The sequence below is a fragment of the Schistocerca serialis genome, chromosome 8, assembly GCF_023864345.2.
Source record: "Schistocerca serialis cubense isolate TAMUIC-IGC-003099 chromosome 8, iqSchSeri2.2, whole genome shotgun sequence".
Taxonomy (NCBI): domain Eukaryota; kingdom Metazoa; phylum Arthropoda; class Insecta; order Orthoptera; family Acrididae; genus Schistocerca; species Schistocerca serialis.
In genome coordinates, this window is record NC_064645.1 from 558218983 (window position 1) to 558233805 (window position 14823).

The 14823-nt window shown below is 42.0% G+C and overlaps 1 protein-coding gene across 1 annotated transcript; it reads right to left on the minus strand.

The window, feature by feature from the left end:
• Positions 1 to 513: 513 nt before the first annotated feature.
• Positions 514 to 4101, minus strand: LOC126416241 (uncharacterized). Its single transcript, XM_050083855.1, has 2 exons — positions 3240 to 4101; positions 514 to 1028 (listed from the first exon to the last, which is right to left on the minus strand). The coding sequence occupies exons 1-2, from the start codon at positions 3666 to 3668 to the stop codon at positions 663 to 665; spliced, it is 795 nt and encodes a 264-aa protein (XP_049939812.1). The 5' UTR covers positions 3669 to 4101; the 3' UTR covers positions 514 to 662.
• Positions 4102 to 14823: the final 10722 nt, after the last annotated feature.

The window sequence follows — 14823 nt, forward strand, 5'->3', positions numbered from 1 at the left end:
TGAAGATATGCAGCAGCTGATGTACAGATTAGTTCGTCCTTTGTTAATGTATACATTCACTCTTTCTACATTTTTGAATGTTCTCTTTCTTTGTTGTAAGGCTTTCTTCTCCATTTTCATTTAATAATCCAACCATACCACAGTGTGTAATTTGCAGCCAGTAAAAATGTAGCACCTGTAAGGCTGCTTGTTTTTTTTTTTTTTCTTCTTCTTGTTGCTCTGGAAACATGCCAGCAAAAGAGTCAGCTGAATTAACAGACAACGTCTGAAATTAACTAACTTATGGAGCAAAATCCTATAAGCAGATGCAGTACACAACTTCTTCATGAGAAGGTAAGATATACAGTCCGTAAAACTTGTTAATACATACAAAGAACCATTTTAGCTACAGAATGGAGTTTAAAATACCACAAGTATTTTTACAGAATTTGGTCTCAACCTTTTGGTTGGATTGTATCCAATGGGTGTTATGCAATTCACTCACTTAATGCTGATTATTTAAAAGTAAGAATATGAGATACATAGTTATGAAATATTTATTTTAAATATAGGCTAGTTTCAGAAATACAAACTTTTTCCCTAGGTTCTCAGTCTCTTGATGACTCTGTGGTGTGTGTATACATATATACATGTGAATTCACTCACACTGCAGCACATACACATTAATTAATATCTTTCTCAGAAACTTTAATAACAGTGTCAAATGTAAGAGACTTCAATTGTCCATGATATACTACCTCCGAGATAAGTTTCTCTGCAATGATACACTGTATGTCATTTGTCCTTGACATTTTACGCATTTTAGCAGCAATACTCATCCCAAAGAGATCAAATTCATCATTTTCCTTTAAAGGTGAGGAAAACTGCTCACGAGGTCCTGATAGATGCCTGTCATTCTTAAATTCTCGCCACTTTCTCTTAGTACCAACTGAAGATAATACAGCAGATGAAGCAGACACTGACGGCATTGTACGGTCATCTGTTATTTCAAACATAGAGGTGCTAGTCTCAGATTCACTTGCGGTGTCCTGTGAAATGAGAGGCAATTTCATTATAGTGTCATAACATACAAATAGCAACTAAAATACATAAAATTAATCATGTAACATACATGTAGCAAGTGGAGAGAGAACTGTTTACATCACATTCACAGAGGGATTATTTCATGGTAGTTCTGAGAAGCTCTGTGGAGCGAAATTAAGATAAGGACAGTGCAGACATCAGTGAAAACATGTATTAATATCAAAAGAATTACAGTCTAGCCACTTATTTGCTAGTATGTGTTCTGAAATTTGCTAAGAATGTGGTATTTTGAATTATTCTAATTCAAAGACCAGCAGGAAGGATTAGACATTCAAATAATGGTACTTTCTATGTAAACTATTAATTAAGAGTAATAGGTTTCAAGTTCCAGTTCTATCAGATAAGTTCCAGAGACCTATCAATTATGTAATCAGTTCACATTGCTGTAGCAATGCTTTCTACATATTTAAAGTAGCCAATTAAATCATTCTGGATTCTGATTTATTGAAAATGCAACACACTACATGCATGCATCAACCAACAAATAAAGAATTCACATTTAAACACTCATTCTTTTCAACGTGTTTGTGGTTAAGTGATTATGACAAATATTTGTTGCACAAAATGTGTAGGCACTGAGCAAAAGTTCTCCAAATAGCAGTATCTGATCATCATGGGTTAATGTGCTGTATCTACAAAAATATGAAATCAAAAACAGATGTAAAGAGAACAGACATTAGGATTATCAATACACAGAACCTGAACATTATTAAAACAACACTGAAGAAAGGTGATTGGGCCAAAACAATGCAAGTACAAGGCACAGCCGAGAAGTATGATGCCTTACGTACAAAAATTAATGCATCATTTAATGCAATCTTCCCCAAAACGACCTGTCAAAAAATGCAGGCTCACCATAGGCAACAGATTACCAAAGAAATAACTGAATTATAGACTACAGTACAAGAACTCGCACATAAGGGAATAATTTTGGTTTTATTCTGTAGCAATTGTGATGTTTTGTATGTTGTATATTTACGGTAGGTCAGTTGTTCTTTAATTGGTGCTGTGAATATGGGGTATCTGAGTTGAGGTTTTGGTTCCATTTTTCAGAGTTGTAGCTATTGATAGCTGTGGTTGGGCTATATACATTGGGAAATCTCCGTTTCCATTTTTTGGCATTGTAAGCATTGATTCTTGGTATCAGTAGCTGTGGTTGACCTATATAGGTCAAGGGAAGTGTGTGATTCCTACGGTTTTGTTGGTGTAGAGGACTGCTGTAATTAACTTTTTATATTGTTTTGGAATGGTGGAGTGTTCTTTTATTGTTGTACATTTAACTTGTCCCCATCCTAAATGCCCAATTTTCCGTTTGTTTCATTTCATTTTTTGAGTGGGATGTTGTGTCAATTTAATTTTTGTTTGTTGGTGTGTGTACGAAGTGACATTGTCGTCATTTTCTATACACTGGAAGTAGCCTTTTCCACCAAATTAATGACATCATTGCTCAAAGCAGACAGGTGGAATCAGACGCTTCTGTAATGCCTTTGAATATATTGTGTGGATCATAACTTCATCTTTTCGCAAGGCATATGTATGTAACTTAGAGATAAAAAATTAACAGTGAGGAGATGTATGCAATATTACTATCATTAGTGCCAATTTGATGTTTTGTACTGTAATGTAAAAACTAACTATTTAAACATATTATATTAAGTTGACCAATTTTATTTTACAAAAATGGTTCAAATGGCTCTGAGCACTATGGGACTTAACATCTGAGGTCATCAGTCTTTTATTTTACAAATACACACACTGTACATACTGTAATCTGACTGAAATCAGTTAATTAACATTCGAACAAATACAGATTCATTTCTGAAATGGAGGCAGATGAATGGTCGCTGAAATGTTACGCAAAAATTCTTCATAATAAACAAAATCACTACAGTAGTTAAGCTAAGAAATGAAATCTGGCATATCTGTTTCTGGGGCTGTACAACACCTTTCAGTTAGCAAAAATCCGTGATAACTTAGTGTTACAAATTGCCTTGACCAAAGAGGCAAAACCTTCATTTTCGACAGACACGAAACTGGGGAAATGCATTATAGATACCTTCAGCCAAGACGCTTGTCTAGCTTCTCTCTCTGCATTTAAGTGATTTTTTCATCAGAAATGAAATTATTTAAGTCTGGTTGCCAAATATTCCAATTACCTTCGATGTTTCAACTTTCGAGGAATGCTCAATAGGCTCATGTGACTGGTAATGAACAATGTGTGTGGAAGAGTATACAGACTGCTGATCATCTTGCCCGTTGACACCATGATCAATATCATCAGAAACTGCTCTAGATATAGCTGATGATGCAGCCGTGGTACGTTGTCTGCAAAGCGATAAACTTGTAGGGTGCTTTCGCTCTAAATGTTTTCTCAGGTTAGTCACAGACGTCGTGAAACGTAAAGTTCGATCGCAAATACCGCACTGTGCAAATTTGTTAGCGCCATCACTTTTTTGTACAGTAAAAAATCCCCACAAATATGACTTTCTTCTTTTTTCGTGCATTGGTAACGTCCACACGCCACTACACAAAACTGAATGCAATATTTCTATTTTTGTCCGTAACACAATACATCGCACTTGCATAAAATACACAGGACTGCAGTCAACGCACAACACACTTGGGCTGTGAACAAGTCACAGCGTCTGCGTAGTTACATTGATGTAGTAACATTGATGTTACAGTGTAATCATGGTTATCAAAAGTGAAACCATGGCGCTCTCCCCAATACTGTTACCAAACAACGAATACATTCGAAATGTACAGTTCTCAGTTTGTTTATAAGGCGCCCCCACTTCTTGTTATGAACAAACAGATCGACTTCGGCACCCGATTGTTTCGCATCCAGCTGCTACCAACATTATTACCACAGTTTAAAAACATTTAAGTCGCGAAACTCTCAGAGATTTTCTGCAGCTACGACACCGCAGCGATGCCAACAGTGATGCCAACCGATTGGCCTGTAGTATAAAGAGAACATACTATGAGACGTTGTATACGTGCAAGGCTAGTTGTAGTTTATACCACAGGGCACAGTCTAACATAACAGTCGCGACACTTCGCCTCGATTTTGTTGCCTTCAGCGCCAGCAGCGCTCCAAGCGGCCGATAGGTTGAACTGCGAGTTCGGTGCGATCATGAAAGCGAATAGTGATTGTTTATTTTGATTTATACAATGGTTTTTACCATCGGGAGTGTTTGTAACGCAATAAATTGCAGCAGCAACAGGCAGAAGACACCACAGCCGTCTTTTTTAGGTTTCCTAAGGATCCTGAGAGGTATATAATGTTGTGGACTGGCAAGACAGTAACCCAAAGGCACGCGCTTAAACTCACGCATGCTGGCGTGAGGTCTGAAACAGGATACGTAATGAATGCTATAAAGAAAAGTACGTAGCTGCTGGAATACTTAACTTTAATCCACAATTGGTGAACAATGGTCTTGTTACTGTACATGCTTCATGACATACATAGCAAAGGATAAATGGCGCCTTGCTAGGTCGTAGCAATTGACTTAGCTGAAGGCTATGCTAACTATCGTCTTGGCAATCGAGAGCGTAATTCTCAGAGAACCTTTCCTACCAACGTCGGCTGTACAACCGGGGCGAGTGCCAGGACGTCTCTCTAGACCTTCCGTGTGGTGGCGCTCGGTCTGCAATTACTGACAGTGGCGACACGCGGGTCCGACGTATACTAATGGACCGCGGCCGATTTAAAGGCTACCACCTAGCAAGTGTGGTGTCTGGCGGTGACACGACATATACCATCATGTTACTAAACTGTATCGTCAGGATTCACTTGCAAATGTATGTGTATAAATGATGAATGTTTCGTTTTAGGAGCAAAAAAATGGCTAGTTAATAGCAGACGAGAAGACCTTATGAAGAAAGACCCGGTTTACCTGTATAATAATATTAGGTTTTGTTCGCTACATTTCGAACAAAACCAGTTCATGAACGCAGACAATAACAAACTCGTGTGGAGTGCAGTACCCACACTGTTTGACATTCCAAATAAGCCACCTCAACTGACGATGAAGAGGAAACTGCCACAAAGATTCGACAGTCAATCTAAAGCTGTAAAACAGTCCTATGACACAGAAGCAGCCAGTTCAACTCTCCATGTATTAGTGCCAGATTCGTGAGAATCGTCAACACAGACCTGCTTTGACGATGAAGTGGTTAGATTAAGTGCAGCTGTTCGTGTCTTACAAAAGCGTTTGAAGTGTCAGAATGTGCAGATCGCTAGACTTCGAGCGAAACTATTATGGGACAAGGAAAGTGCCTACAGACAGATTGTTTGAAAATTAGTCAAATATTTGGTTTTTCGTGAAATGTAATGTAATCAGCTCATTATAATGTTTTCAGCATATTTCTCCCACTATTTGTCAGTTGCTTGTCCCACTTAGAATAATATAAAGATGAAGGTCGTACTTGTGGCAACAGATGACAATGACAAAAACAGTAGGCCTACAGAACGATAAACGAGCTGTCCATCGCTTTTGCATGTAGAGGTACATGTCTATGCTTCTTACATGTGAATCTGTGTGTTTACATTCTTTTGATATCAACGTGATAAGCTGCAATTCTGTCCAATGTCACAAGTGTTTCTTCACGAATGTGTTGTAGCTTGCCACTCTATTCATGGTTTTTGTCCATACTTGCGCTTATTTTAGGATCATTTTTAGAAACATATATGTCTTCTGATACTACACAAACTCTTGGAGGCAAGAAACTAACTCGAATAATCCGGAAATTACGTAGAAAATGGATGCAAACAAACATTATGCTTACGTCGTCTGACGTTCACCTTACCTGCCGCTTGGAGCGCTAGTGTAGCTCCATCTGTCAAACGGCAACAACTTTTACAGCAGTGAGTGTCGCGACTGTTATGTTAGACTGTGGTTTATACGTTGTTCTGTGGTTTATACGACGATACCGGCTTGCGCCACTCGTTGGGTGAAACCAATTGCACGCAATTGGTTTCGTATTGTACAAATAACTTTAATCATTACTGTTTCTTTGTACATGTGCAGTGTACCATTCGATGTTGAATAAAGCTGCTATTATTATTATTATTATTCTATAGACACGAGGCCACAAGTGTACACTTCAGTTTCGTCGTTATGTGAGTGCTGTAGTAGTGTGTCAAATGAAAGTTTTGGCACCTGTGCGAGCTGTTGCGGAGTTAATAGGTTCGTTCGAGATACAGCTGCAGGCATGCGTATGCGTTCGACGTAGGCATTTTCAAAGTTCCCATGGTTTGTGATTGGATGGAAGCTGTTCGGGTTGCTGCTAATAGACGGTTGCAACTAGTTGCGACGGATCAGAGGAAATACTTCTGACTGGTTCCAAGGGCTTTAATAAGCTTGCTCCAAAGAAATCAGCGCGTGCATGTGCAGAGCTTTTTGTGTTCAGTCTCGTAGCATTCTCGTTGAAGAAAATAAGTCCTTAGTTCTGCTAGCCTCTGAAAGAAACTGTATACCACAGACTTATGAAAATTAAATACATCCTGGTGTAATTGCTTCCCTTGAGAGATTTTTCTGTAAAAATCTGTTGCGTATAAAAGCCTATGGTGTCTCACTATCCTTTGTTAACGTCACTTTCAAATTGAATAAATTTTCTCTCTTCCATACAAGGATCCAAGAACTGGGGGTCACACACTATACTCATTGCTGTAAACCCTTCAGAAAGTCCGCGCCAAGCACACGGATACGATCACGTCTTGAACGGATTTTGACAGTACGATTATGCCTCTGCTACCTGTGAACTGTATGTATTACTCTGCACTGACATTTTGTAATTATACGAGTAAATCGACATTAACCGGAGATGGGGTGTTAAACAAAATTTGCTATTTGTATTGGAAAATTCATCACCACGTTTAGTGAAGAGGACACCTGGAAGTAACAATAATAAAAATAGCATATTCTCCATTTGTATCATGTCCTACCTCTGTCAACTATGGGCTAGCCACTTGGAGTGCTAGCGTCGCCTCAAATGTCAAAACGCACTTCCTGCCCTACAGAATTCCTTGGCTGTTTATCTTAAACTGTGACACTACCGAGTTAATTGGTATGCATGCGACAGGATGCGCTACCAATGTGTTCCAAAACGCTCCGCATAAAAACGGGATTTTTCCGGGTCTCATACCTCAGGTTACCTTGGTGATAGGAAGGTTGGGCCAAGTGTTAGGAACAGGTCTTGGACTAGGGAACATCTTTATACCCAACAGAAAGATCGTCTTACTATAAAAGCTCCTATTAAACGATGCGCGTAAACCTTACACCTATGCTCCAGCACCCCATGCGTGCATATCTGTAACTACAGGCTGGTTCACGTACATATATTATACCATTCACGCAGGATATACCTGGCGCACATGCGCACTAGACAATAATAACACGCTGAACCATGTAGAACTGGCTGATCTCGCATGAAGTTGTTCGTTCTACTGCACGAAACACAAGGGGGACCGTGTGACATATTGGAACGTCATTCGTTCAAATGATTTATGTGACTGAAGGTTCCTATTTAATAAGAAATTTGTTCAACATTATTTATTAAGTAATTGTTATTCTTTTATGTAGGTTACTACTGTTCTGAATTACAGACTCAGCAGTGAGTTTTATTTTATGACACTTGGTTAAACAGGTATATGTATTTATACAGCATTTTGCACATGGAGGACCCACTTGTTTTTGGAGCTGTTGCCATGGCAGCGACAGTAAATCTTCGCATTAGGGCAGAACGACAACGAAAACAAAAAACCATACGTTGTTGAGTTTGACCCTGGCTGAAAAGAAGGGACAAAGGCAGGAGATTATATTCACTGTTTGTGAAAGAACTGAGGCTAGAAGATCTACATGAATTTCGGAGCTTCGTGAGGATGGACATGGGCTGTTTCAAGAAGCTGCTGTCTATGACAGAAGATGGAATTAGCAAGTGTGACCCAGTCATGAGGGAGGCTATTTCACATTCTCGAAAGTAAGAATTAAATCATATGTTTATACGTTTTGTGGTCATACCAGCCTAGATCACGAATAAAACACCGGTAAATGCCCTGTTATGTTGCAAGCTAGTTGTAACGTTACGTTTCCTGGCTACTGGTGAATCTTTTAAAAGTCTGGCGTTTAGCCACAGAATAGCACAGCCCACCATTTCATAAGTTTTTGTGGATACATGCACTGCAGTTTGCAACACTTTAAGAGACCAATACTTAAAGGTGCACATGTGTTATTTTTCCAAGTTTGGAATTGTGTGTGTGTGTGTGTGTGTGTGTGTGTGTGTGTGTGTGTGTGTGTGTGTGTGTGGGCGCGCGCGCGCGCACACACGCGCGCGCGCTACTCAGAGTTTTGCAGTCCTCATCTGCCGCACTTTTGAGGATAGCAGGACATCGACAGCAAGCAGTGTTCTACAGCATTACACCTGTGGCGTGAACTGGACCATACAAGGATTTCCTGGAGCTTGCTCACCTGTCTGGGACATGGAAGGAACACATGATGCTCTGCCATATCATTACCACACCCGGCCCTCCACCTTGTGCCACACACTCGTGGTAGCAAAGGCTGAGTTTGAGGCCATGCTTGAACAAGGCATCGTGCGAACACTTGAGCGGTCTGATCTTCCATCTTACTTTTAGTACTGAGATAGGACAATTTGTGGTGCCCATGTGGGGACTACCATGCACTGAATTCAAGGGCAGTTCCAGACAGTTTCCTGGTGCTGCGCCTGCTGGTTTTTAGCTTCACCTTGATGGGCTCATTGTATTCAGCAAGATCAACTGTACAAAGCCATATACGCAGATTCCTGTGGCGCTGAAAGACATGCAAAACACGCCTTTGGACTCTTTGAGAGCATGTTTATGATGTTCGGCCTTTGGAATCCTTCACAGACATGGCAGTGTCTCCTGGATGGCATTTTGCGAGTCAGTGCCATTCTCATATTCTTGAAGTCACTCATGTTCCACTGCAACCACCAGAAGACCATCTTATAACGCTCCAGCAAGGCCAGTATTGTTATAATTCCACTGAAATTCATGTTCAGGGTAACAGAAATCAAATTTCTAGGGCATCTAATCACCCCAGCCAGATACAAGCCTCTACTGGACATGGAGCAGGTGATCTTGAACATGTCACACCAACAAACCCACAAAAGCCTCCACCGATACCTTTGTATAATCAGCTTTTACCAGTGCCATCTGCATTACGCTGCCCTGGTGCTGGAACCCGTGACTGCGATGCTACACAGCCCCATGGCCAAAGAAAGGACCTTTTGTTATCTGAACAATTGAAATGGAACAAAACATTGCTGAGTTCAGTCAGAACCACTGTGATGATCGTGGGCATGCATTTAATCTGCCCAGGACTCCAGAAAGACAGCTGGGAATTGGCACACAGCTGCTCTGTGTGCCAGCATGCCAAAGTCGGGTGACATACCCATGCATTCATTGCCCTCTCCCTGACATGACATGCTGCTTCACACACAGCCATGTGGACATTGTGGGCCCCTTTCCTCTGTTCCAAGGCAAATAGTATCCACTGACGTTGGTGGACCATTTCACAAGCTGGCCAGAAGCTATGCCAATAATGGACATCATTGTCAAGTCTGTCACCACTGCCCTCGTCGACACCTAGGTGGCTCGCTTTGGTTGCCCTAGTCACAAAACAACAGACTGTAGCTGCCAGTTCAACAGAATGCCTTTTTATGCATGTCATGCGACTGTGGGGTGAGTGGCTACATCGAATGACCAACTACTACGCAGCAGTTAACAGAATGATCGAGCGGCTCCTCAGATGCTGGAAGCGTCAAAATGGTTCAAATGGCTCTGAGCGCTATGGGACTTAATTTCTAAGGTCATCAGTGCACAAGAAATTAGAACTGCTTAAACCTAACTAACCTAAGGACATCACACACATCCATGCCCGAGGCAGGATTCGAACCTGCAACCGTAACAGTCGCGTGGTTCCAGACTGTAGTGCCTAGAACTGCTCGGCCACCCCGGCCGGCCTGGAAGTGTCCTTGACGTGCCACAAAATCACTCGGTTGGAGGCACTTCCACCCATACTCCTCAACTTGCAAGAAACAGCGAAGAACAAGAGCGGTGTTTCAGCAGCACACCTCATCTACGATCAGTCACTTGCCATCACCAGTGAATTCATGGAGGGGGTACCACCACAACACGACCCCATCACTGGCAGAAAGTTTCCGCAGCTAAATAGCCAGCCTCCAACTCCATTCCCCGAAGTGGCACAGTACCTGCAGAATATATGTTCGTACATATTTACAGCACTGCATGCATGTTATGTTGCGCTTAGACGTCATACAGCTGCCACTTAGGCCGCCCTACTCAGGACCGCACCACACGACCACCTGCAATGAGAAGACTTGGCAGATCAAAAGTAACAGCAAGCTGACTAAAGTCTCCATTGACCAAGTCAAGCCAGCCTACATCTTGACTGTCCTGGCCACCATTAACTTCTTCAACCTGCTGAGGACCCGTCAGTGGCTGATGCTCCCCTCATATGTGGTCATACAGAGCCCCCTCTTGTCGCTGCCGGTGACACATTGACACTGCCAGCTATCGCCACGCAACCATCTGCAACTGAGGCTATCCCCAGTCCGCCTAGACAACCCCTTAGACCACACCGTGCACAGGTGCACCGACCAGCCCCACAACAGCAGCCAGCAGACTGCGTCATGCAAGCCAGCCACCACGTCTGTTTCAAAAGCCCATGCTGTGTCATAATGATGTCAAGCCACACGACACAGCCAGCAAGCACCCTACCTGGTGCCTGCCATTGAGACACTGTCTCCAGGGGCTGCTGCCTCACCAGCTGCTATCTCACTTCCTGTCAGACTCCAGACATCACCTTCTACCTTACTGGCTTCTTGTCCATCACAGGTCTTGCACGCAATGTCGCATCTCCACGTCTCCGATGTGTCAGGCGCTGAGGCCGCAGCGATTCCCGTACTGGTCTCCGTGTCATGCTTCTGTCAAGTTCAAGACTCAAATGTGGGTCCTGGAGCTGCAGCGGAGAAGCTGGCAGTATCTACAAAACTGCCAGCTTTTCCACAGCAGTTGCAGGACCCACATTTGAATCCTGTAGACACAGTGTTCACATGAGCCTAGACTCTCCGTATTCTTCACATCCCTGCTGTCATCCGTGTCAAAGGCGCATTGAATGCAGCACCGTGTTTTCAAGTTGGGTGTGTCAAGAATTCAGGGCATTATGAACAGCACATTTGTGTGAACATTTTTTTTATGTCTTTTATTCATGTCTAACCAGTCTTTGTTCATGTGCCAGTGTCCTCTGAGGCAACATATCTGTGCTGAACATTTCCAGCCAGACATCACCACAGATAGCTCCCGTTCAGTGTTGCCTGTCACTGCTGTCGCTAGTGGGGCACATGAGCACACACCCGGCCCGCTGTGTGTGACATCATGCACCGCTGTCCAATCACTGCTGACCAGTCTGCTGCCATCATGCTCGTGCTGACATCAGCACAAAGCGTGTGAGGCCCAAGCACATGGTAGCCATGGATGGATCACTTTTGCTTCTCGCTGCTGCAAAGCTCTGATCTGCTAGGGGGGTAGGGGGGGGGGGGGATCTGTGTGGCAGGCATACCTCAGAATCACATGGATAGTGGTGCACCAGTATTCATCCGTCAGCACAGATTTTACCGCTAGGTCAACCTTTGACAATGGTGCGGAAGAGGCAAAGTGAGAGCCATTGCAAGCTAGATCTTTGTGCCTTGTGGAGATTTATGTCTATTGCGGATTCTGTCTGCCAAAGACAGTGTAGGTTGAGTACAATGCGCACTTTCTACTGACACATTCACGAATTTGAATAGATGCCGGTAGTTAATTCCATCCCGTTGTGTCCACAAATTAAATAGTGTCCCACAAGATGAGAAGTTATTTATGTGATTGGCTGCATACACATCCTTTGTCTCTCCACAGCCACAAGACCATACTGTGCGCTCAGTCACTGAGGAGTATGGTTACTCCAGGATTAGTGGACAAGCTATTTACCATAGTCATGAGGCTGTGGTGTGTAAATATTTCAGAGAGCACCTCTGAAAGTTTTCTAGTTTACCAACCATTGCCAGTAAATGTATTATTACGTAATCACTTGTTTGATTAATTACCATCACCCAAGTCTACACTCTGAACGTAGTGCATAAAAGCCAGCTCTCTGCACAGTGGACTTGAAATTGGCAAGAACCACCTGTTTCCTTCTTCAGCTTCTCAATTGCTTCTTTGTGCCATTCAGAAATTCTAACCATTTTTGCCAATTTACCAAACTTTTTGTGGCTGCCATGCATTATCCATGGCAGGAAAAGCACACACAGATTACAAAGCACACCTTTGACTGAAAATTCCTGGCTAATTAAAACTGAATGCCAGATGAAACTCGACTGAGCGAGGTGGCGCAGTGGTTAGACACTGGACTCGTATTTGGGAGGATGACGGTTCAATCCCGCGTCCGGCCATCCTGATTTAGGTTTTCCTTGATTTCCCTAAATCGCTTCAGGAAAATGCTGGGATGGTTCCTTTCAAAGGGCACGGCCGACTTCCTTCCCCATCCTTCCCTAATCCAATGAGACCGATGACCTCACTGTCTGGTCTCCTTCCCCAAACAACCCAACCCAGATGAAACTCAAACTCAGGACCTTTGCCTGTTGTGGGCAAGTGCTCTACCATCTGAGCTAGTGAGACATGACTCACAACCCATACTCACAGCTTCACTTCCTCCAGTTCCTTGTCTCCTACCTCCCAAATTTCACAGAAGTTCACCCGCAAAACTTGTGGGTCTGGCGCTACTGGAAGAAAGAACATTGTGGAGACATGGTTTAGCCACAACCTGGGGTTCCTCTCTTCCAGAGTGCTAGTCCCGCAGGAGAACGTCTGTGAAGTTTGGAACGTAGGAGATGAGATACTGGTGGAAGTGAAGCTGTGAGGATGGATTGTGAGTTGTGCTTGGGAAGCTCAGTTGGTAGAGCACTTGCTTATGGCAGGCAAAGATCCTGAGTTGGAGTCTCAGTCTGAAGCACAGTTTTAATCAGCCAGGAACTGTCATATCAGTGTACACAACGATGCAGAGTGAAAATTACATTCTGCACACCTTTGACTGCTTTATAATCAACCAACCATGGTCATAATGACAGTCACTCAAATTGAGATGTTTTCTTTGCACCTTCTATGTCACTCTTGTAATTATGATTTTTGTCAGATTGCTATGGATTTAATCAAATGTTATACTTAATGGAACAGTCAGTCTCCCTTTTCATCAAGATAATTGAAGCCAACTCAGATACTGGCTAGTTCTATATTTTTTCCATCAGTACAGTTACAAGGATTTCTAATAGAGAAATTTGAGTCTGATTCATCCTTTTCTTGTGATATTCCATCAGCACTAGTAGTCTGTTTTCCGATGCCCTCACTTTACTTTCCAGTTTTCATTCGTTTATGTGCTACATAAATGTTATGAAGATTGGCCATTTTTTCAGTCTATGCACTGTGCTTTTGCAACGCCTAATGTACAAAATTCTGAGTAAACCTCACTCATGCAACAGTGCGCACATACAACTCGTTGTTGACTACGGAAAAATTGAAAGCCAGTTTCCATTCACTACGGACAACAGAGGCACTGTACTATTAAGCTGAGTTCCAGTTGAGTTTCATGAAGTGCATTATATTGATTTTCATGCTCAAATGTGGTACTTATATGTGACTGTCAAATTAATTAAATGAAGGTCTGAATATTCTGGCTGTGGAAGTGTACATTTAATTTTGTATTTTTCATCTTACTGGTGCAGTGCTGTAATTTTTTAAGGATTATTACTTAATTTTTGTATGTTTGTGTTTAATGTCCATTTATGATGCAACAGTTCATTCTTTCTATGTTGGTAAGAACAAACAATATATGTGCCTCTATGAAAAATCCAACATTGCTGTTCAAGAATGTATTCGTGTCAGTTAATGTTGTTTACTTATACCATATATGAGTACTGAAAGAAAAATGTCAATATTTTGTATCTTCATTGTACCCAATCCAATGTCTATCTGTGAAGTATCGATATTCGTGTGTCGATTTTTTAGATTTGCTTTTGAAATTGTAGGAAAATATCAAAGTTTGTTTCAGCTGGTGTTGAAAGACTGCCTAAATTCAAGCATGTGTTGTCCAACAACAGGCATTCCCTCACTTTATGAAACCTCTGCATACTAACTGTCATATAATGCAATACGTTTAAAGACCCCTGTAAAACATCAATTTGCCAAACTTCACTAGTTTGTTGAGCTATTAGCAGTGAGCAACTTTGTTGACTTGTTTGTGAAACATGACAGACATTTCGGTTGATGGCTTATTTGACAAGATGATGTTTTGCTGTCCATGATTAACAAGAATGAGAATTATTACAAATTATCTGAGACTTATTACTATTTATGTCCCTATATCGAGAGTATCCACATTGTGGAAACTATGAGGCGTGTTTTTTAAGTAAGGTCTGTTTTGTTGTAGATACTAGTTGTTTGCACACATACTGCAAAAAGCATGTGAATCTTGTACTGGCTTGCCTCAGGAACAACTGTGGTCAGTTTCAGCTCTGTAGCTAACCTGTATGGTTCTGTTCTGTGCTTTCAAAATGTCTAAACTATCAACTTTCTCGCCGCGTGTGAAGTTCGCTCAGTGATACAGTTTTTGTCGGCAAGGAACCTCTCTGCTGCAGAAATTCATC